This window comes from Schistocerca nitens, chromosome 12 (assembly GCF_023898315.1).
Source record: "Schistocerca nitens isolate TAMUIC-IGC-003100 chromosome 12, iqSchNite1.1, whole genome shotgun sequence".
Lineage (NCBI taxonomy): Eukaryota > Metazoa > Arthropoda > Insecta > Orthoptera > Acrididae > Schistocerca > Schistocerca nitens.
The window spans coordinates 10,057,616-10,082,873 of record NC_064625.1 but is presented as its reverse complement, the minus strand read 5'-3'; the positions used below and the strand labels follow the sequence as shown (position 1 = coordinate 10,082,873).

The window sequence follows — 25,258 nt, the reverse complement described above, 5'->3', positions numbered from 1 at the left end:
ACCAGGTGTCTGCCAGTCGTGTAGTCTAGTGTAGTGTGCGGTCTCAGAGGATCTCTCAGCAAGGCTGGTATTTACGTGCCTTCGTTGTGTCTTGTATGGAGTATACAGAAGCCGCAGACCATCTTATATGTACTGTGAATGCGGAGGTGTGTGTGTGTGTGTGTGTGTGTGTGTGTGTGTGTGTGTTACTGCTTCATGTTGAATTGAAACTGCTGGACGGATTTGGATGAAATTTGGAATGGCCATAGCTTATGCCCTGAATTAACACATAATAACCGTGAATAAACAGATAGTACGTACCTATCTATCAAAGGGGTGGGGTGAAAAATTTAAGTATAGTCCACGACGCGCGAATACTGGTACTGCATTCGTCCAGTATTTGAGAACGAGAGGACTTAGTGAGTTTCAACAGACTTCACACTTAATTTCAATCCTTTACGAGACTTTGTCTCGCTGACAACTCTCACAAAATAATGACAAGAAAGAAGTTTGCCGGGCGAAGTGGCCGAGCGGTTCTAGGCGCTACAGTCTGGAACCGCGCGACCGCTACGGTCGCAGGTTCGAATCCTGCCTCGGGCATGGATGTGTGTGACGTCCTTAGGTTAGTTAGGTTTAAGTAGTTGTAAGTTCTAGGGGACTGATGACCACAGCAGTTAAGTCCCATAGTGCTCAGAGCCATTTGAACCATTTCAACCAAAAAGTTTATCACTAAGTACTTTTTCGCATGAAGCATGACGTTTTAACTTACTACTTTCTTACTAATGACTGTATTCGTGACACATTTTGCAGGCAGTGTCCACATACATCACTGCACGTACCAGAAAAATTACATAGTTCAGGAGATATGACGTCACAAACATCGGGCTGCGTGGAAGTTAAACTGCAGGCCGAAATTCGCTGGAGATACACATTTATATTCTAGATTACATATAAATGGGTAATCGATTATGTAATTACAAAAATGATTCAAATGGCTCTGAGCACTATGGGACTTAACTTCTGAGGTCATCAGTCCCCTAGAACTTAGAACTACTTAAATCTAACTAACCTAAGGACATCACACACATCCATGCCCAAGGCAGGATTCGAACCTGCGACCGTAGCGGTCGCGCGGTTCCAGACTGTAGTGCCTAGAACCGCTCGGCCACTCCGGCCGGCATGTAATTACATCTGAATGTGATAATTGTGCAGTATTCTGTCACTCAGTCATTGTACATGTGGATACCGCTGGTGCTCTTCTAACCACACACGCACACTCCAGCCGAGCGGTCTAAGGCGCTGCAGCCATGGACTGTGTGGCTGGTCCCGGCGGAGGTTCGAGTCCTCCCTCGGGGATGTGTGTGTGTGTGTGTGTGTGTGTTTGTCCTTAGGATAATTTAGGTTAAGTACTGTGTAAGCTACACACACATTTGAACATTTTTTGAACGCACACTCCGAGCTGTGCGACACGTTGCGTTGTCCTGCTGGTAGATGACATCGTGCCGAGGAATTATTAACTGCGTGTAGGGCTGGATGTGGTCCATAAGGATAGATGCATGCTTGTGTCGGTTCACTGTGCCTTCGAAAATGACAAGATCATCCAGCGAACGGCACGAAAACATTCCCCAGGCCGTAACGCTCCCTCGTCCGGCCAGGACGTTTACGACCTGTCGGCAGGGAGTTCGCTTTCAGACGTTCCAAGCCGACGGAGCATAAAGCGCCATTCGTGTGCAAACGCCTCGTGTCGGTGCTCACTGCACGCCCAGCCGCAGCACCGCGGCGCCAACTGCAGCTCTCGTCGCCGATGAACGGCAGTCGGCACGGGTGCACGAACGAGGCGCCTGCTGCGCCGGCACACAGCCAGCAGCGCCGGCCGAAGTGGCCGAGCGGTTCTAGGCGCTGCAGTCTGGAACCGCGAGACCGCTACGGTCGCAGGTTCGAATCCTGCCTCGGGCATGGATGTTTGTGATGTCCTTAGGTTAGTTAGGTTTAACTAGTTCTAAGTTCTAGGGGACTAATGACCTCAGCAGTTGAGTCCCATAGTGCTCAGAGCCATTTGAACCATTTTGAACCACACAGCCAGCAGCGTTCGCCGAACTGTCCTCCAGGAGACACTGCTGGCAGCCCCCTCGGTTCACCTGGGCGGTCAGTTGTTAAACAGCTGCAGTCTGTTCGCCTGTACGAGTCTCCGCAGCCGTCGTTCAGCCCTGTCTGTCGTCTGTGGGCCGCGGTGCACTACAGTTGGCTCGGTGCCGGTTTTGGGTAGCGCCATTTTGCCATGGACGGTATACTTGAACCACGACGGCACGTGGACAGGCTACGTAGTGAGCCGCTTTCTACATCTACATCCATACTCCGCAAGCCACATGACGGTGTGTGGCGGAGGGTACCTTGAGTACCTTTATGGGTTCTCCCTTCTATTCCAGTCTCGTATTGTTCGTGGAAAGAAGGATTGTCGGTATGCCTCTGTGTGGGCTCTAATCTCTCTGATTTTATCCTCACGGTCTCTTCGCGAGATATACGTAGGAGGGAGCAATATACTGCTTGACTCCTCGGTGAAGGTATGTTCTCGAAACTTTAACAAAAGCCCGCACCGAGCTACTGAGCGTCTCTCCCGCAGTCTTCCACTGGAGTTTATCTATCATCTCCGTAACGCTTTCGCGATTACTAAATGATCCTGTAACGAAGCGCGCTGCTCTCCGTTGGATCTTCTCTCTCTCTTCTATCAACCCTATCTGGTACGGATCCCACACCGGTGAGCAGTATTCAAGCAGTGGGCGCACAAGTGTACTGTAACCTACTTCGTTTGTTTTCGAATTGCATTTCCTTACGATTCTTCCAATGAATCTGTCTGGCATCTGCTTTACCGACGATTAATTTTATATGATCATTCCATTTTGAATCACTCCTAATGCGTACTCCCAGATAATTTATGGTATTAACTGCTTCCAGTTGCTGACCTGCTATATTGTAGCTAAATGATAAGGGATCTTTCTTTCTATGTATTCGCAGCACGAAAGCAAATGATGGTGCCTTTTGGACGTGAGACAAACCGCTCCGTCTGCGCATTACGACAAAGACTGCATTTCGCTTCCCCCCCCCCCCCCCCCATCCAATGCTAGTGTTGCCACATGACGTGTGCGAGTGGTTGTTCCAAGTTGACGGCAAACATAGGGGGGTGGGCCTCACATTGTGACTGGGCCGTTTCGTAGTAAATAAATTCCAGCCCACACGAACGTATGGGTGCTTTTTTCGCAAAATTAACGAAAAAAGATTTCGTGACCTTGTAGTCTGTAAACCAAATTAAAACGAAAAAAAAAAACAGGGCTGAAATACCATCAGGAACTTCTCTAATAGCTATTTGGCAATCGTTCGAAATCACTTTTTTTCCTTCTTCCACGGTTTCGTCGTCAAATGGTGTGCTACGACGGCGAGGGCTCCCGTCATCTTCAGCGACTTTCCGACCTCCTCCGAAACGCGCATACCTCTCGTAAACCCTCATTTACTTATAAGAGTGTCACCAATATTTACCGTTTCTAAAACTTTGCTGCGCTTCATTCCTGTCTGATACCAAAATGTAATACTAATAATCTCGTCCACATTTACACAAAATTATCACCGATACTACCAACACACATCTAACCATTCTGACAGCTCGCAACAGACCAAGTATCCGATAACGCTAATTCTGTAAACACATTTTCCAGACATACTTACCTACGCAAGAACGAAAAATCACGCGAATCAGTCTAATAAAACATGCGAAATAACGAAATTCGCGTTACTTTTTGAACACACACTTGCATTTAAATGTTTAAATTTCAGGGCTAACTTTTGTTGTTGTTGTGGTCTTCATTCCTGAGACTGGTTTGATGCAGCTCTCCATGCTGCTGTATCCTGTGAAAGCTTCTTCATCTCCCAGTACCTACTGCAACCTACATCCTTCTGAATCTGCTTAGTGTATTCATCTCTTGGTCTCCCCCTACGATTTTTACCCTCCACGCTGCCCTCCAATACTAAATTGGTGATCCCTTGATGCCTCAGAACATGTCCTACCAACCGATCCCTTCTTCTGGTCAAGTTGTGCCACAAACTCCTCTTCTCCCCAATCCTATTCAATAGCTCCTCATTAGTTATGTGATCTACCCATCTAATCTTCAGCATTCTTCTGTAGCACCACATTTCAAAAGCTTCTATTCTCTTCTTGTCCAAACTATTTACCGTCCATGTTTCACTTCCATACATGGCTACACTCCATACAAATACTTTCAGAAACGACTTCCTGACACTTAAATCTATACTCGATGTTAACAAATTTCTCTTCTTCAGAAACGCTTTCCTTGCCATTGCCAGTCTACATTTTATATCCTCTCTACTTCGACCATCATCAGTTATTTTGCTCCCTAAATAGCAAAACTCCTTTACCACTTTTAAGTGTCTCATTTCCTAATCTAATTCCCTCAGCATCACCCGACTTAATTTGACTACATTCCATTATCCTCGTTTTGCTTTTGTTGATGTTCATCTTATATCCTCCCTTCAAGACACCATCCATTCCGTTCAACTGCTCTTCCAAGTCCTTTGCTGTCTCTGACAGAATTACAATGTCATCGGCGAACCTCAAAGTTTTTATTTCTTCTCCATGGATTTTAATACCTACTCCGAATTTTTCTTTTGTTTCCTTTATTGCTTGCTCAATATACAGATTGAATAACATCGGGGAGAGGCTACAACCCTGTCTTACTCCCTTCCCAACCACTGCTTCCCTTTCGTGTCCCTCGACTCTTATAACTGCCATCTGGTGTCTGTACAAATTGTAAATAGCCTTTCGCTCCCTGTATTTTACCCCTGCCACCTTTAGAATTTGAAAGTTGATGCATCAACTTTTAGCCAATAAAATAACATGGAAGCTAAGGGTCTCAAAAATGGCAGTGGATTAAAGAACTTGCAGCCTTTCATATATTTTATGGTCATTAATCTAATTGTTTTTATTATTATTACATTAAAATGTTTATACGGGTATATTAGGTTGGTGCAAAACTACGTGTCGTTTTCCTTTTGCGTGTTGGTATGGCGATGGTTATGCCTTTACTTATCGACTCATTTTTATTTGTAGTTCACTCTTGCTACTTGAGTACATATATTGTCATGTCGTCATTTGGAGCTGTCAACGCTAGAAAATGAAGTGCCAAGTGGAGAAATCGGAACATTTCCGACATTCGCCTGTTTAAGTTCAGTAGAAGGGTGACAGCAGCGGAGGCAGCCAGAAACATTTGTGCCGTGTGTGGGGATAACGGCATTGTAGAGACCACGCCAAGAAAATAAGTTTCTCGTTTTGAGGAGGATGGTTTGGACGTAATTGACTCTCAACGTTCAGGAGACCTACGGCGTTCGATGAAAATCTTTTAAACGTTTTAATCGACAATGTCTCAAGTCGATGAACTCGAGAACTGGCAAACATGATGAACTGCGCGCTCTTTCCACCATCGTCCGACATTTGCATGCAGTGGGGAAAGTTGAAAAACAGGGTTTATGGATACCGCATGCTCTTCGTCACGAAAATCAGCGTGTGGCCGTATGTGCATATCTGCTTACGCATCAATTGGCTCGTGAACAATACCGACCATTACCATCCCGTATCGTCAGTGGTGACGATAAATGGTGTATTTATGTTAACACAAGAAAAGGAAAGGAAAGAAGTGGTTGAGCCCAAACAAAGCAGTAACTCCCCGCACGAAGATCTGCGCACATGCACAAAAGATCATGTTATACATCGGGTGGAAGAGTGACGGTATGGTGTACTACGAATTGCTTCCGCGAGTTGTGATCATCACTGCCGACGTTTATTGTCAACAAGTGAGACGTTCTGCAGGCGCAGTCCGAGAACAACGACCAGGATGGCTGCGCGAGGTGACGCTGCCCGCTCGCATTCTGCTAGACTGACGAAAAACGCTACACAGGTTTACACCTTTTCCGCTCTGTGTCGAGCAGCCTTCAAGGAACTTTATTTCCAAACGAAAATGCGCTCCGAACGTGGCTCGACGAGTTCTTCGCCAGTGAACTATATATCACTGATGACTGAAGCCTCTATTATGTGTATCTGTTGTGTTTACTGAACTTGGAAGAACGCTTCGAAGTTATGCACCAACCCAGTATTTGATCGTTATCAAAATTGTGCGCTCTGTAGCACATTCAAAATGCGAATGTTGGACGCTATTTTTGTGAGGAAGGGCGGGTGAGGGGCTTTGGATGGGGAGCTAGGAGTGGGGGGAGGTGAAGACAGCTACAGAAACACAATACAGTTTTCCGTGACCACCTCCAGAAACGAGAGCGCAGTCCGCCTCCGGTCATCAAAGCAGCACTGATGCATTCTCTGAGCTGTTCCAGTCTTCATGGCAGTGGAAGTACATAAAAGCGGTCCTTAATATACCCCCAGAGGGAAAAGTCACCAGGTCAGGTGACCGGTGGGCGGTGGGAGGGGGGGGGGGGGAGGAGGACAGGGAGAACCTCTGGAGGCACGTCACGTGCCCCACTGCGCCCTGTCCCCTGTCCAGCGATGCTGGAGTTCATCATTTGGGCGTCTCGATGCTCCAGTGATGGGGTGCGCCGTCTTGTCGGAAGATCAAATTCTCGGAATCGACAGTCAGTTGTGGAAAAAACTAAGACTTCAAAATTTCAAAATAGGAGGTAACAGTCGCAGTGATAAGAAAAACGGCCCTTACAGCTTCGACTGTGAAATTGCACAGAAAACATTAACTTTCGGCGAATTTCGTTCACTCGTAACAATTCGTCAGGATTTTCAATCCGTGCACCACAATTTCGTGAGGATTTTCAGTTCATGCGCTAGAAAATGGAGTGCCATGTGGAGAATCATGAGTAGAAAGAAATTTCACTCTGCAGCGGAGTGTGCGCTGATATGAAACTGCCTGCCAGATTAAAGCTGTGTTAGGAGACGAGGTACTGGCAGAAGTAAAGCTGTGAGGACGGGGCGTGACTCGTGCTTGGGTAGCTCCGATGGTAGAGCACTTGCCCGCGAAAGGCAAACGTCCCGGCACACACTTTCAATCTGCCAGGAAGTTTCAAGTCATGAGTACTTTCAGTGTCTCCAGATAAATTGAAGGTTGCTTCGTCGCTGAACATCATTTTGTAGGCGGAATGTTCATCCTCGAGTGCCTTCTGAATTTCGCTGCGAAATTGTAGGCACCGGCTTTTATTTGTTCCACGAGCTACAGACGTTACGGTTGGAAATGTAACCGTCTCCGCAAAATCTCCCGTACGCTTTGCTGCGGTGTTCAAAGTTTGTGGCATGCACTAGCCGTTGAATACTTTGGACTGCGTACGAAATTTTCTCTCGCATTCTCCCCGATTGAACCTGGCACACTTTGTCAACCGGTATTTTCAGTTTACAGACGCACCCAGTGTTCCAAAATTGTCGACACGAACGCACGATGCTCTGTTTACATTGCTGTTCTTTTCCGTAACCCCTTCTGAATGCACGCTGCGCTGTTGTAACAGATACACATGTCGCATGTAAATAATAATAATAATAATAATAATACCCGTGGAGGCCCGGGAAAAGAATAGGCCTCCGGTATGTTCTGCCAGTCGTAAAAGGCGACGAAAAGAACAAACCACTAATAGGGCTAACCCCCCTTTAGTGTGATTAGTTGGTTCAGGACAGAACTAAAGAAGCCTCGGACAAGCGCCGTCATGGTCGGGGACGACGCTTGAACCCTATGCCCGCCCACAATGGTAACGACACTGCTAGCCAACAGGAAAATGATTTAAATCCAAATAGAGGTGTTTTGCAGGATATGCTTCCTGCAACCACCCTAGAAGGAAAACAAAGACAGAGGATGAGATGGTCAGATGAAGTTAATCGACACCTCATGTTCTGTTATTACCAAGCAACAAACCTAGGAACCAACACAACTGGATACAGATCACAAGTATACACAACATTTATTACCAGATACCCAGAATTAAAATTTTTAACAGAACAAAGACTAGCTGATCAGATCCGTGTAATAATCAAAAATAACAGGATACCCCAGTCAGAATTAGAAAACATCAAACAACAAGTACAACAAATACTGGAACAAAATAATGTGCAATCAGAAGAAGAAGAAAATACAGTAATGGACTCAAACATCCCAGAGCAAACAAACAAAGAACAACACGCACCAATTAACCAATCAGAGGAAAACGAAATCTTAAGACAGCCACCAGAACAAGCACAAATAGAACACGAAGTGACACACATGTTAGATATAGAAGAAAAATTTCAGCTGACATATATAGAATACAAAGACACAAATACAGACATAAGACCATTCTTGCATAGACCACCAAATAACCCACAAGTCGAAGCAACAATAAAAACTATCAATACAATCATACACAACAAAATAAATGAAAACACAACTATGGAAGAGTTACAACTACTGGTTTATATAGGAGCACTCACTACACTAAATATACACACTAGACAGAGATCAGAACCAACCAACACACAGAAGAAACCCACAAAACCAGCATGGCAACACAGGCTACAGATCAGAATAGAAAAACTGAGAAAAGACATCGGACAGCTAACACAATTTATAAGAAATGAAATCTCGGAAAAAAACGAAAAAGGTTAGGTAAAATCTCACAACAAGAAGCGACAGAGCAATTAGACGAAAAGAAGCAGAAATTACAAGCATTAGCCAAACGACTCAGAAGATACAAAAAAAGTGAAAATAGAAGGAAACAAAACCAAACATTCAACACAAACCAAAAGAAATTTTACCAGACAATAGATAACACACACATTAAAATAAACAATCCACCAAACATAACAGACATGGAACACTTCTGGAGCAGCATATGGTCTAACCCGGTACAACATAACAGGCATGCACGGTGGATACAAGCAGAAACAGACACATACAAGATGATACCACAAATGCCTGAAGTGATAATTTTGCAGCATGAAGTCACCCAAGCAATTAATTCTACTCACAATTGGAAAGCCGCTGGAAATGATAAAATAGCAAATTTCTGGTTAAAGAAGTTCACCCCAACACATTCACATCTAACTAAATTATTTAACAGTTACATTGCAGACCCATACACATTCCCTGATACACTTACACATGGAATAACTTATCTGAAACCTAAAGATCAAGCAGACACAGCGAACCCAGCTAAATATCGCCCCATAACATGCCTACCGACAATATACAAAATATTAACTTCAATCATTAAACAGAAATTAATGACACATACAACACAGAACAAAATTATAAATGAAGAGCAAAAAGGCTGTTGCAAAGGAGCACGAGGATGTAAAGAGCAACTGATAATAGATGCAGAGGTGACATATCAAGCTAAAACTAAACAAAGGTCGCTACACTACGCATACATTGATTACCAAAAAGCTTTTGATAGTGTACCCCACTCATGGTTACTACAAATATTGGAAATATACAAAATAGATCCTAAATTGATACAGTTCCTAAACATAGTAATGAAAAATTGGAAAACCACACTTAATATCCAAACAAATTCAAATAATGTCACATCACAGCCAATACAGATTAAGCGTGGAATATACCAAGGAGACTCATTAAGTCCTTTCTGGTTCTGCCTTGCTCTGAACCCACTATCCAACATGCTAAATAATACAAATTATGGATACAATATTACTGGAACATACCCACACAAAATCACACATTTGCTATACATGGATGATCTAAAACTACTGGCAGCAACAAATCAACAACTCAACCAATTACTAAAGATAACAGAAGTATTCAGCAATGATATAAGTATGGCTTTTGGAACAGACAAATGTAAGAAAAATAGCATAGTCAAGGGAAAACACACTAAACAAGAAGATTACATATTGGATAACCACAGCGACTGCATAGAAGCGATGGAAAAAACGGATGCCTATAAATATCTAGGATACAGACAAAAAATAGGAATAGATAATACAAATATTAAAGAAGAACTAAAAGAAAAATATAGACAAAGACTAACAAAAATACTGAAAACAGAATTGACAGCAAGAAACAAGACAAAAGCTATAAATACATATGCCATACCAATATTGACCTACTCATTTGGAGTAGTGAATTGGAGTAACACAGACCTAGAAGCACTCAATACACTTACACGATCACAATGCCACAAATATAGAATACATCACATACATTCAGCAATAGAAAGATTCACATTAAGCAGAAAGGAAGGAGGAAGGGGATTTATCGATATAAAAAACCTACATTATGGACAGGTAGACAATTTAAAAAAATTCTTTATAGAACGAGCAGAAACTAGCAAAATACACAAAGCAATCACTCATATAAATACATCGGCTACACCACTACAATTTCATAACCACCTCTACAACCCTTTAGACCACATAACATCAACAGATACGAAGAAAGTAAATTGGAAAAAGAAAACACTTCATGGCAAGCACCCGTATCATCTAACACAGCCACACATCGATCAAGACGCATCCAACACATGGCTAAGAAAAGGCAATATATACAGTGAGACAGAAGGATTCATGATTGCAATACAGGATCAAACAATAAACACCAGGTATTACAGCAAGCATATTATTAAAGATCCCAATACCACAACAGATAAATGCAGACTTTGTAAACAACAAATAGAAACAGTAGATCACATCACAAGCGGATGTACAATACTAGCAAATACAGAATACCCCAGAAGACATGACAATGTCGCAAAAATAATACATGAACAGCTTGCCTTACAACATAAACTTTTAAAACAACAAGTTCCTACATACAAGTATGCACCACAAAATGTACTGGAGAATGATGAATACAAATTATACTGGAACAGAACCATTATAACAGATAAAACAACGCCACATAACAAACCTGACATCATACTCACCAATAAAAAGAAGAAATTAACACAACTAATCGAAATATCCATACCCAATACAACAAATATACAAAAGAAAACAGGAGAAAAAATTGAAAAATACATCCAACTGGCTGAGGAAGTCAAGGACATGTGGCATCAGGATAAAGTTGACATCATACCAATTATACTATCAACTACAGGAGTCATACCACACAATATCCACCAGTACATCAATGCAATACAGCTACATCCAAACATATATATACAACTACAGAAATCCGTAATTATTGATACATGTTCAATTACCCGAAAGTTCCTAAATGCAGTATAACACATACCGTACAGTTAATAGGAAGTGACGCTTGATCAAGGTCCGCGTCACTTTCCATTCTCAACCAGACTTAACGTCTGAGAAAGTAAAGAAGTAATAATAATAGTACTGGAACATACCAATACAAAATCACACATTTGCTATACATGGATGATCTAAAACTACTGGCAGCAACAAATCAACAACTCAACCAATTACTAAAGATAACAGAAGTATTCAGCAATGATATAAATATGGCTTTTGGAACAGACAAATGTAAGAAAAATAGCATAGTCAAGGGAAAACACACTAAACAAGAAGATTACATATTGGATAACCACAGTGGCTCCATAGAAGCGATGGGAAAAACAGATGCCCATAAATATCTAGGATACAGACAAAAAATAGGAATAGATAATACAAATATTAAAGAACTAAAAGAAAAATATAGACAAAGACTAACAAAAATACTGAAAACAGAATTGACAGCAAGAAACAAGACAAAAGCTATAAATACTTATGCTATACCAATATTGACCTACTCATTTGGAGTAGTGAATTGGAGTAACACAGACCTAGAAGCACTCAATACACTTACACGATCACAATGCCACAAATAAAGAATACATCACATACATTCAGCAACAGAAAGATTCACATTAAGCAGAAAGGAAGGAGGAAGGGGATTTATCGACATAAAAAACCTACATTATGGACAGGTAGACAATTTAAGAAAATTCTTTATAGAACGAGCAGAAATTAGCAAAATACACAAAGCAATCACTCATATAAATACATCGGCTACACCACTGCAATTTCATAACCACTTCTACAACCCTTTAGATCACATAACATCAACAGATACGAAGAAAGTAAATTGGAAAAACAAAACACTACATGGTAAGCACCCGTATCATCTAACACAGCCACACATCGATCAAGACGCATCCAACACATGGCTAAGAAAAGGCAATATATACAGTGAGACGGAGGGATTCATGATTGCAATACAGGATCAAACAGTAAACACCAGATATTACAGCAAGCATATTATTAAAGATCCCAATACCACAACAGATAAATACAGACTTTGCAAACAACAAATAGAAACAGTAGATCACATCACAAGCGGATGTACAATACTAGTAAACACAGAATACCCCAGAAGACACGACAATGTAGCAAAAATAATACATCAACAACTCGCCATACAACATAAACTAATAAAACGACACGTTCCCACATACAAGTATGCACCACAAAATGTACTGGAGAATGATGAATACAAATTATACTGAACAGAACCATTATAACAGATAAAATACCACCACATAACAAACCTGACATCATACTCACCAATAAAATGAAGAAATTAACACAACTAATCGAAATATCCATACCCAATATAACAAATATACAGAAGAAAACAGGAGAAAGAATTGAAAAATAGATCCAACTGGCTGAGGAAGTCAGTGACATGTGGCATCAGGATAAAGTTGACATTATACCAATTATACTATCAACTACAGGAGTCATACCACACAATATCCACCAGTACATCAACGCAATACAGCTACATCCAAACTTATATATACAACTACAGAAATCTGTAATTATTGATACTTGTTCAATTACCCCAAAGTTCCTAAATGCAATATAACATATACCGTACAGTTAAAAGGAAGTCACGCTTGATCAAGGTCCACGTCACTTCCCATTTTTGACCAGACATAACGTCTGAGAAAAGAAAGAAATAATAATAATAATAATAATAATACTATCTCCATTTTGTCAAGGCCAACTAGTGAACTCGACGCGATCTCGGCGAGTTCCCAGTTCTGCTTGACACGTATCAGTTATACTGGCTCTGTATCACAGATGCAGGCTATGGTTTGAAAATGAAAGTACTCGTTCGAAACTAGTTAGCGCTAAAGGTAATCTGCAACTGTGACAGAAAACTAAATAAATAATAATATTACAATTAAATCGATACCATTAGCTGCTGAAGGGGGTTGATATACATCAACGGGGACAGTTGAAAATGTGTGCCCCGACCGGCACTCGAGCCCGGGATCTCCTGCTTGCATGGCAGACGCTCCATCCGTCTGAGCCACCGAGAGCACAGATGAATAGCGCGACCCGTGAGACCCACATTCTGAATTTATGGTCCACTCACAACATTCGCAGTGCCCCTGGCATTATACCCATTACTCGCGGCAGACAATCCACCGAGTCCCGTAAGAGTTCAAGCAAACCGTGTACATCCGCACTGAAGGTCGTCAGGCGGTGAGCCTCAAACGATATAAAGATGGCATCTGTTCTTTCGGACATGTCATATCTTCAAAAAATTAATACACGAAACGTATTCGCATATTCGCAGTTATCAATACGAACAACCGTCAGCTGTAGAATGGAATGACATTAAAAAATTCGTGCCCGACCGGGACTCGAACCCGGCTTTCCCGCTTTAGGCGAGGGGTCGCCCTAACTGCTCTGGCTCTCCCTGCACGACTCACGGGCAGACCCAAACTGCCACACGTCGTGGGGTCTGCGTCACGACCGGTATTCGTACACACATTACGTGATTCCCATGCAGGGGAGGAAACTCGCTGCCTGATAAATACGATATCGCAGTTCCTGTCTTGTAGGCTGCGTGCGTGCATCTCCGAAGTAACATTACATCGTTCTTCTTAACAACACAGGCACTGTAATATCGTAAATAAGTAATATAGTTGCTGGTTTCCTATGCCAGCGCAGTGTTGTGCAAGTATTGGGTTTGCCTTAGTCGGCAGGTGCGGTCACCCTGCGAATGAATGTACCACCGCACGAATGGGACGTTTCCTAGTGTCGATCTCGCCCCCAAACTAATTCGTGTGGGCGGGGCTCACGCAAGTGAATAACAAGTATCGCGTGTTAAAACGTAGCTGCCGACTTCCAGAATTGCCCGCCGTGTTTGAGAGTGGGTGGTAAACACCACAGCAACGCACCCTCGGCCACTCACCTCGAAGCGGGCCTTCATGCCGGACTGCGCACAGCGAGTGTTCCCGACCTGCCACACCTTCCACGACTGAGCGACCGCCGAAGCTCACTCGTAGGTTTTGGCGCTAATCTATCTTTGCACTTGACATCAGAGGCGGAAGGCGCGCAGTGGGGGGACCCTGGCCTTGGAACCGGCCGCTGCTCATCCACGGTCAGGATTGCACCTCGGGGCCCTCAGCGTTGCGTCACCCAGACCGCACACTGCCGACTCACGCGCACGCAACGAGTCCATCGGAGTCGACCGAGTGGAACGGCGCTAGGTGATTAATCACTGAAGCGGGCGTGGGACTGCGGCTGGTCAAAAACTTGTAGCAGTAAGAAATACCAACAACCGTACTTCCGTTTATAAAATACTTTAATTACACGACCAGTTTCCACACTGGATTATTGTCATCTTCAGGCCCGTATGCAAACTGAATGCTGATATGCAACCGTCGGTGCTTCGGGACAGGCACCGTGGTGCTCTCCACTCATCTGGCAATGTTTGTTAACAAAAGTATGCGATGGATTGCAGAGCACCGTCAACGTTGCGGTGTTAATGCCCTTTATTACTTGAGGACTGGTTTCGAGTCTAAGCTCCTTATCAAATAATCCTGCGAGCTATGCAACAACACACACTGCGACACACACGTGGCTCTTCATTCACAGTATTGAAGTATCTTCCTGCCGATATTCAGTGCTGTTGTGTCCCACTGGGAGACCTAAGTGTGGGCTTCGGCCTTCCTCCGTGCCGCCCTGTGACGCCAGCCTCGGGCTGGAAGCTGCTTCAGACAGTGACGCCCCGACACGTGCGGAAAAACGGCCACAGCTCGGAAGTCCGTGTGAGGTATAAAGCGAGTTACTGGTGTCACACTGGCACCAGGTTTCACCAGTTCTGCCCAGCGCAACGGTGAGAAGGTTGTCACAGCCCTCTTACCCTCATCTCGCCCCTTCTTTCGACACCTCTGCCACGGTCAGAACCGCGACACCCAACGTCGAAATCACACAATTTTCTTATGGCAAAACCATTTCACACGCGCCGCCGCTCGAAATCGACACGAAAAGGCCTCAGAGGGTGGGATAAAGAGCGCCGACGAAAGCAGCCCTTTGTGGGGCGCTGGCTGCATTTCGCAGGTCAAAAACGACAGTTTGTAGTGCGATGAGCGACAGGAACACATTCTCTACACTCTTCGACCTTGCTGACGCCTTCGGCCGTTCCAACCCTTCTGAGGATACTGCGGTGCTGCAGCGCCATTGAACGTGGTCGCACCCTTTTGCAGGCAGCGGAACCGCAATTTTCACTCTCGTGCACAGGTTGGACCCTCTAGGGACCGTTCAAAAGCATTCGACGAAATTTCGACGTGATCCCAAGTGTCAAAGGGTACTTACAATGTTTCAACCCTCCTGTTTCCCGACCTATGGCATGATCACACACTGCCTATCTAACCCATATTAATTTAGGCAAGTATTTGACCCATTTATGAAAAAACCATTTGAGGGAGAACCTTAATATTTTTACTGTGACACTAATAGTCAACTGCACTAAAATCTACTTTATCCATTTTATAGTTTTTAAGAAATACTTTTTAAATATATTAACAAAAAATATTAAGTTTTTTCTGCAGAAAATACTTCTTGTGAGCTTCCTAATGGGGGAATATTAATAAATGTAGTACCAGAGGTGGCTTTTTATGTTATGCGGAGTCTCTGAAAATTTCATTCATTTATCTATGATAGTTTCTGACATAATGGGGAGTATGTACTGAAAATTTTAGTTTGCGGGAAATTGACTTTAAATGAGAAACTTTTGCAATTTGTTACTTACAGTTAATTAAAACTGTCCTGCTGCATATGATGGCCCTTCTCTGCCCTCTATCAGGTCTTCCAGCTTGATTTTTCACCTTCCTGCATGTTTGTCTTGCTTTCTTGGCCATATTAGATGCAGACCTGTCTGCATCGGCTATCCTCATTTTATCACAATGTTGCAGCCCAGTGATCATATTTTCACCAGGATTAATTCCCAGCTTTTTCAGTATCCAACACTTTCCAATATTACCACAATCGAATGTAATAACAGCATCATGAACTAGTTTCATTGTATGCATGCCTACAAGTACAGTTTTAGGAAGGCGGTTCCAAATTAAGCTGTTGAAACATTCATTTGGGTTCTGTCTGCCCATCCAGACATTTCCTTAGGTCAGGATGAGCCAAGTCTCTGAAGATAGGTTTAATTGCTGTAATAACAGCTGCAGGAAGAGAATGCTGCTGAGAATAAGATTCTCCAGTTGCCTGAGCCCTATTGTATTTTCTCCTGTTGGACACAATCCATGACATGGCTTATCAGTAGAGCACGTTAGGTATGTGTTTAACTTGCAGGAGCCTCTATATAAATAGCTGTGAAAGAGGTGAGTACATTTGCAAACAAGCACTGCAAACGTAAGTATAACAAGGACTCGCAATCACACTTGAACAAAACTAACCGCGTGTTTGAAAGCGTGTTCTTCACAAACAGCAGAAACAAAAGAATACCGACCGTTGCATTCCAAGGATAGCCAAAACACTCGGGAGTAAAAAAATGCCTAACGTGCAATGTAGGGGATATAAAGATCTAAAATGTATGCAGAGAAGTGGGTGACAGAAAAGTGGAAGTGGCACATAAACACACGTGGTAGGAAAATGCTCTTTAAATGTTCGAAAAAAAAATTTTTCAGCAAAATCGTTTTCAGAGTACTTAAATAAAACCTTAATCTATCGAAATATGATGAAAACCGAAAATCGATTTTTTCGACCTGAACCACAGTGTGGTCTCCTTAACATGCGCGCAAATAAAACGGCTAGACGTTATTAAGATCCCCAGTTCGGCAAAACCTTCGCTTTTCCCTTGACCACATTAGAAATGTACCTGTCCAAAGTTTCGGTACCAGTTCAGACTGGCGGTTGTTCAAGCGCCTGAAGGTAGGCAAACCGCACCCTAATCCTGAGGCGCAAGAGCAGTGGCCTGGCTGATTTGGTGGCGAAATCTAAGTACTGTCAACCTACTCACTCAGCCGGAAAACGAAACTGGACATATCTGAGTAGTACGGAAAGCAGTTTTGATGTCGAAGAGTAAAGTTTCGTCGACAGCAGGTACTGCGAGTGACTGCAATAAGTGTTTCCAAACAAAACACGCAGTGTATACCGGCCGTAAAGATACTTTGAGTGCAGTACGGACACGAAGATAATCAGAGCAAGAAATCAAACGGAATGAAATCAGCCTATAACGAGCCACCGCAGAGCACTGTCCCTACTGCTAAAATACTCAGAAAATACCACAAATCAGCCTCAGAAGTGTTGTCGGCAGAGTTCTGGTTCGTCCCGAATATATTAAAAAGTGCACTGCCTGCCATCGTGCGGAGATGACGATGGTGTGCGGTAACACGGCACTTTCCTTGGTCACGCGCGATCGGCGAAGCTAGGATGTCGTGTACTTCCGTAGGCATTTGCCTGTTAAATGCAGCTACCACGTAACTGCAATCAGTTTGAGGTGGTGTGGGCCAAGACAACCAGTCAGAATGAGCGAACCACGTTATTGGATTACCCGACCGCAAGGGACGTTGTTTCGCTGCAGTCGCACTAAATGTCGCGTTTGCCACTGGTTGCAGACTTTGAACGTGCCATTCTCGGTGGGCGTCGAATACGCGGTGCGGTTGTTCGCGAATGCTTCTGTGCAGAGCGACTGATGCGAAAACTTATGTACGAAGCGTTTAATCTTTCTGCAGCGCAATTCAGTTTTTCCGGCGTCCGACACTTCCGTGACTCTGGAATTCAAGGTCACCCAATGTTGTGTGAAAATGCAATTAGTTGCTCGATACACCATAAGCGATTAATTACATTGAAGCGCCGAAGAAACTGGTATAGCCATGTGTATTCAAATACAGAGACATGTAAACAGACAGAATATACCGGTGCGGTAGGCCCGCCTATATAAGGCAACAAGTGTCTGGCGCAGTTGTTAGCTAGGTTACTGCTGCTATAATGGCAGGTTATCAAGATTTAAGTGACACTGAACGTCGTATTATAGTCGGCGCACGAGCGATGGGACACAGCATCTCCGAGGTAGCGGTGAACTGGAAATTTTCCCGTACGACCATTTCACGAATGTACCGCGAATATCAGGAACCCGGTAAACATCAAATCTCCGACATCGCTGCGGCCGGAAAAATATCCTGCAAGAACTGGACTAACGACGACTGAAGAGACGCGTTCAACGTAACAGAAGTGCAACCTTTCCGGAAATTGCTGCAGATTTCAATGCTGGGCCATCAACAAGTGTCAGCGTGCGAACCATTCAACGAAACATCGATATGGGCTTTCGGAGCCGAAGGTCAAATCGTGGCCCTTGATGACTGCACGACACCAAGATTTACACGTCGCCTGGGCCTGTCAACACCAGCATTGGACTGTTGATGACTGGTTGGGCTGTTGATGACTGGAAACATGTTCGAGGTATGAATTAAAAAAACGCCTCCAGTCACAATTTTTCGTGTTTTATTCAGTACACGATGCATTTCGGACCCTGTGGGTGCATCTTCAGATGTAATTCTTCTTAATACGTGCTTTATTTGTTGTGTTAAATATGATGAAATGCATATTCCTGTCAGGAAAAGGCTTGATGTTGGGTTACCTGGATTGGAATCATTCGCTGACCGAAATGTCATTGCGTACAAGACCTGGCATTGTGGAATAGATGCTAAGAGCCAATCTAGACGAGGAAAATATGTGTGAAATAGTGTAAATTTACCAAATAATGCAAGAAAAGCGTTTTTAACGTTTTAGCAACAGCATAAGTGAGCCGTGCGTGGCTCGCGCTCGTGCCATCTCTTATTTTACATCCTGTTTTTTTCGTGTTGCCACCTCGTTATGTTTCTGTTGTCACTGAGTTGCTGCTTTGTCTGCCCGTGAGCGGCAGCAGCAGCGCCTATCGATATAGCCCTCACGTGTTATCTTTGCTACACTGCTATTACTTTCCGGTTGTCGTCTGTCATCGGGGTCAGTTGGAACGTGCCAGGAGGGCAGTTCGGACCTGCCAGTCGTGCAGGTGGAACGCGGCACTACTTCAGTCGGGCTGGAGCAGCACTGAGGCCTGGATGTCCATGGCTCACCCGACTGTTGCAGCCACCCATCACCTGAGCCAGAGACGGTCTTCGTGGATCGTCGGTCGGTTGTCCTACTGGACGACGTTAATTTGGACGACGTGAATTGGCTCGCCGATCGCTTATGGGTTTTGTGTGTGTGTGTGTGTGTGTGTGTGTGTGTGTGTGTGTGTGTGTGTGTGTGTGTCGACTCCCGATTTGTCTTCGTGATTGCACAGCCACTGCTGAGTGTCGTTAAAGTCTTCGTGCAAGTGTTTGTCAAACTGTGTTTGTAGTTGGTGTCGTATCCACTGACAACTTGTTTTAAATGTTGTCGGCGAACTGGCAGTGAGTCGGTCGGTTGGTTGGAGCGGATGAGTAAGCGAGTCTCCGCGCGGCGCAGTCGACCGGGCCCACTGGCGGTCTCTATGCAGTATCAGAGCGTGTGGGGGCTGTTAAAAAGTGCTACGAGGTTCGTGACTCACCGACGCAGGACATGAAAGTTAAGTGGTGATTTAATTACCGAAACCACGCCTGTTCACGTTGTCCCCTTGTTTCGTGGTTCGCTGTTGGCGGTATTCCTGGGAGCAACAGCGAGTGTTCGAGTTGAAGATTTAGCTGCCGTGTGGTGGAATTAACTATATTTATCAGTTTGAAATTGAAGTGCACCAGCGGAATTTTCTGCCTTGTGGCCGTTAGTGTTCTGGTTACCTGATCTGGCCGCTGACGTAAATTCAGGCAGTGTCCTTTCCTGACCTGTTGTTGCTGTCGAACATGGTGTGTAGTTTTTGACTGCTTGAAGTATTTTTGGTTGTGGGCGGTTATGTCTGTAACGTTTTGGCTTTGGAATTCTCGTATATAGGTCGGTGATTAGCAAGTCGTCTTGTCAATGGGTCCCTGACTGTCTCTTGGTTGTGTTACCGGCGGATCGAGTATAGTTGGGCCGACTTCTTGTCCCCCCTAAGCGAACGTTAAGATTTCAAGAGCAGGCCGAGCTCCCTGGAAGCTTCTGAGCGCCATTAGCTGCAGTGCCTTTCTTGTTGGCGTTTAACTGTGTATTTTTTAATGGCTCATAACCGGTGGTTGTAATTTGTATGCTTGTAATTGTGTTTCCAAAATCAAAGGCCTTCAGCCGTTTTAAAACTAAGTTTTACCACATTGGGCAAGTCTTACGTTGTCTGAAGATAATGCTTGGGCTTTCTGCCTGTTGAAAATTTATTGTACTGTTTTAAAGCATCGGCCTTCAGCCACTTTAAGTCTTAAGGATCCTACTTATCTAGTATTACCTTCGTAAGATAAAGCTGTGGGCTTTTTGCCTGTCGAAAATTTATTGTATTTGTATTGTTCTTAAAATGATGGGCCTTCAGCCGCTTTAAAATTTTGCATTCTTACTTATAAAGTCTCACACCGCTTGGCCTTAAATACTATTTAAGGTTAAAGCTTAGAGTCTTCTGTCAAAAAAAAAGAAAAATATAGCAGTTGTATTTAATTCGTAGGCCTTCAGTCGTTTTAGAATTAAAGACGTATTCTGTCGATAGTCAAGCTTAGAAGTTGCGATGTAATGTTTGGACAACTAAATAAAGTGTTATGTTTGGAGTGTAACTGACAACTGCTCATTCTGGTCCCCTTTCACAATTCCTTTTACTTGTCCTGTCTTGCGGGTTTAGCAGGCCGTTTGAATAAGTTTTTTCTGCCATCGTTTTCAAACATATCACTTCATTCAAGAGACACATTCGCAAACACATGTTTGTAAACACTTCACAGATGTTTTTGTACATAGCGTGGTCAAAGACGAATTTTTCATAGTGCTAAAAATATAATTATTAAACAATTGGCATATGCAGGAAACAATTGACATATGCAGTGAATAACTTTAGATCTTACTGGAATAGCTGTGGCTTGCGAAATCTGTTCATTTAACATCGATTCATTAGGTAATATAATGAAGCCATTGGTAAGACCCTAAATCTGTTAGAACAACTGGAGATAAACCTCCACAAAATAAAAAAAACGGAAACGATGTTGAATTATCTGTGGCATGATTGCCGAAAGAGCACAATGGTGGAGCGCGTACAAGTGCTTCGGAGCACACCGTTCGTCGTACATTGTTGAGTATGGAGCTTCACAGCAGACCGCCCGTGTGTGTTCACATGTTGACCCAACGACATCGTAAATTACGACTGCAGTGGTCACCGGACCATTTGGATTCGACCGTCGATCGATGGAAACGTGTCGGCTGTTCGGGTGAATCACAATTTTGCTACGCCAGGTCGCTGGTCGTCTCCACAAACGCCGTCATCGAGGTGAACGGCGCCTCGAAACGTGCAGTGCGCCACGGCCGCACTATTATGCTAAGGGAGACATTCTCCTGCGCTTGCAAGGGACCTGTGGTGGTAATCGAAGACACGCTGACAGCTGTGAACCACGTGCATCCCTTCACGCTTGATGTCTTTCCCGACGGCGATGTCATCTTCCAGCGGTATAAATGTCCGTGTCTCGGAGCCAGAATCGAGCTACAATGGTTTGAGGGGCATTACAGCAAACTCATGTTGTTGTCTCGACAAAGAAATTCGCCTTACGTAAATCCTGTGGAAACTACCTGGGCCGCTATAGGGCGCAATCACCGCGTACGCAAATCAGCGGCCCGTTACTGAGGTAAAGTACGTGACCTGTGCACAGACATCTATTGCCACAAACCTGCCAACAAACTGTCTGCTCCCTGATACGCACAATCAGTGATCGTATTTCGTTCCAAGGACGGACAAACAAGCTATCAAGCAGGTGGTCATAATTTTTCGGCTGATTAGCGTATGTCAGAAATGTTTAGAGTTCTCCATTTGGCTCTCCATTTTCTAGCGTCCAGAGCTTCGCACACTATCTCCAGATAACAAAATGTAAGTCTGTAAACTCAAATAGTAACAGTGAAATACAAATAAAAATGACAATCAATAAATAAGCCCAACGAACCCTTACAAATCAACATAAATACCCCAATAAAAACCAAACCCAACAAACTAGACCCTCCAACTTTCCAAGAAGTAGAAAAAATTCTTAAAGAACAAAAAAAAAATTATAAGGCATGTTGAGAAGATTAGGTTTTGTTGAAATGTGGAAATATGCAAGTGACACAGTCAAGACCTCCTTACACATGGCTCTAACAAAAATTTGGGTAACAGGACGATTCCCCGAATATTGGACCACAGCTATCATCCACCCACTACACAAAAAGGGAGATAAGAGCAACCCAGACAACTACAGAGAAATCTCTCTCCTAGATTGCACATACGAAATTCTATCCAAGATCCCATATGAAAGAATCAAGGTGCAATTAGAACAGGAGTTAGGGCAATATCAGGGAGGTTTCAGACCATGGGGAAGCTGTGCAGAGTAGATAATTCGTTTAAAATTGATTATGGCATACTACAAGAAACGGAACAAACCTCTGACAATAACATTTGTAGATTTTAAGAAGGCATATGACTGCCTCCACAGACCTTCAGTATTAAAATTTTTTAAGAAATCTAGGACTCCATCCAAAACTAATTAAAATAATACAACTCACTCTAACCAACAGCAAATCTAAAGTGAAGTTTACAGGAGAAATCTCGGAACCGTTCCTCATAAAAACAGGCTTAAGACAAGGTGACTGCCTATCACCATTACTGTTCAACTGTGCACTGGAATACATAATGAGAGAATGGTACAAGGACAATCCAAAGATGATAAGAATTGGAAGTGCAAAAGATGATATTAGCTTAAACTGCTTGGGATTCGCTGATGATCTTGCTCTCCTAGCCAACACCGTTAAAGAAGCCAGGCAACAAGTGAAATCACTACAAGAAATAGCAGATAAAGTAGGCCTTAGAATATCATTTGAAAAAACGGAATGCTAACTGATCCACCACTTGCAAACAAAATTACAATAGGAGAACAGGAAATCAAAATTGTTGATAAATTTAAATATTTAGGCGAAATAACAACATACAATCTAAATGAGAAGCCATCATGGCAGAATAGAATAAAAAAACTGAACTACGCAAATTAATTACCAAAACTACATACAACAAAAAAGCCTATCTATAGATGCAAAATTAAAACACTATAAAACAGTTACACAACCAGAAATAGCGTATGCAGCTGAAACTATCTTCAAAATAACTAATATAGCAGAAATTGGCAGAATACTAAAAACAGAAAGAAGAATAATTAGGACATGTATAAATAAACAGTATAAAATAAATGGACATTGGAGAATAGCATCAAATGAAACAGTATATAAGAAAATAGAACCAGTCATGAGCACAATCAGGAAGAAACGCATCTCATTCTTTGGACATCTGATGAGAACTCCAGAAAACAGAATTAGTAAAAAAATAATACAAAAATTGTGGAATAGCAAGGGCGACATTAAATGGATCACAGAAATTAAGGAAGATATAAAACAACTCCAACAGTAGATGACCTAAAAAACAAGACAGAGACAACCAGAATACTGTCAGACCTGCAAACCAGACTACAAATGAAAATCAATAAAAGGAGTACAGGAAGAGTGGTCTCTGATGAAGAAAGAAAATATCTGAAAGAATGAAGAAATACTGGGCAGACAGAAGAGCAAAACACCTTTCATATAAGAACAGACTCTAATAATTATATTACGTAAATATCATATTAAGTGATTGTTAAGCCAAATTGTATCCTTGTGTAACAACTTGTTTACAACTTTGTATTTTTGAGTAGAGTGGTCCAATGAAGGCCATAAAATAAATAATAATAATAATAATAATAATAATAATAATAATAATAATAATAATAATAATAATAAACCCATATCTACCAGAATACGAAGGTCCAAAACAAAATGCTACGAATTTATGCACCAACCTTATACTTGTCTCTGTCAAATTTTCGCGACTAACACGGTGAATCGATCTCGATTAAATATGGTATGGAGAGAACTTGATCACTGAGGGAGAACACTGGTTATTTTACAAAGTGCTTAGTAAAAGATTCTTATTGATCTGAAGAATATTACGCTAATTATGGAAAAATATTCATTGTTTGAAAAACCTGTTTACTCTTTGACTTTTGATCTTTACGCCGGCCGGAGTGGCCGTGCGGTTCTAGGCGCTACAGTCTGGAGCCGAGCGACCGCTACGGTCGCAGGTTCGAATCCAGCCTCGGGCATGGATGTGCGTAATGTCCTTGGGTTAGTTAGGTTTAAGTAGTTCTAAGTTCTATGGGACTGATGACCTCAGCAGTCAAGTCCCATAGTGCTCAGAGCCATTTGAGCCATTAACAAATGTGGGGATACAAACATCTGTTGCTTAATTTATACTTGTGACTGAGCCTTGCACCCTTCCCCTCTATATGTAGTACTTCTGTCATCAATTTGTGATTTTCGTTCAAACAGTGTTCGGCAACTGGTGACTCTGGCTTCTTTAGTCTGTAGCTTCTGTGGTGTTCTCTGAGCCTAGTACAGGCTGACCACCCAGTACGCCCGATACGGCAAGGCTGACTCTCGTCGCAGATGATCTCACAAGCACCACTTTTCATGGTGGATGATTATGTTTTGAACTGAAGTGACTAATGCCTATAGGACATTTAAAACTACAGACAAACTCGCTGCCCTTAAATGTTAATTCGTCTGCATCTACAACTACACTCGTGCTCATAAATTATGGATAATTGCAGAATGTGTGGCACACAACGTGGCACTACACACACAACAGGCGCTAATAGCATCGACACATAGGGAACACACACGACACAGATCTCTAAGTTCACGGTATTGGTGATAAGTTGAGAAAACAGTCCCGAAACACATGTGCTACAAAACGCCACTGTTTCCTGCGCATGTACCCCGACATCAATATGGGATATGATCACTATGCACACGTACACAGGCCGCACAAGGATTGGCATCTCTGGATCAGGTGGTAGAGCAGCT

The 25,258-nt window shown here is 43.0% G+C and overlaps 1 protein-coding gene across 1 annotated transcript in view; it reads right to left on the bottom strand.

The window, feature by feature from the left end:
• The window catches only part of LOC126214868 (UDP-glucosyltransferase 2-like), a 104,064-nt gene extending 89,762 nt beyond the window's left edge, over positions 1–14,302 (bottom strand). The window contains exon 1 of the mRNA XM_049941513.1: positions 14,184–14,302. Within this exon, the coding sequence (XP_049797470.1) occupies positions 14,184–14,201 (18 nt within the window). The 5' untranslated portion in view covers positions 14,202–14,302. The remainder of the gene's footprint in view (positions 1–14,183) is intronic.
• Positions 14,303–25,258: the final 10,956 nt, after the last annotated feature.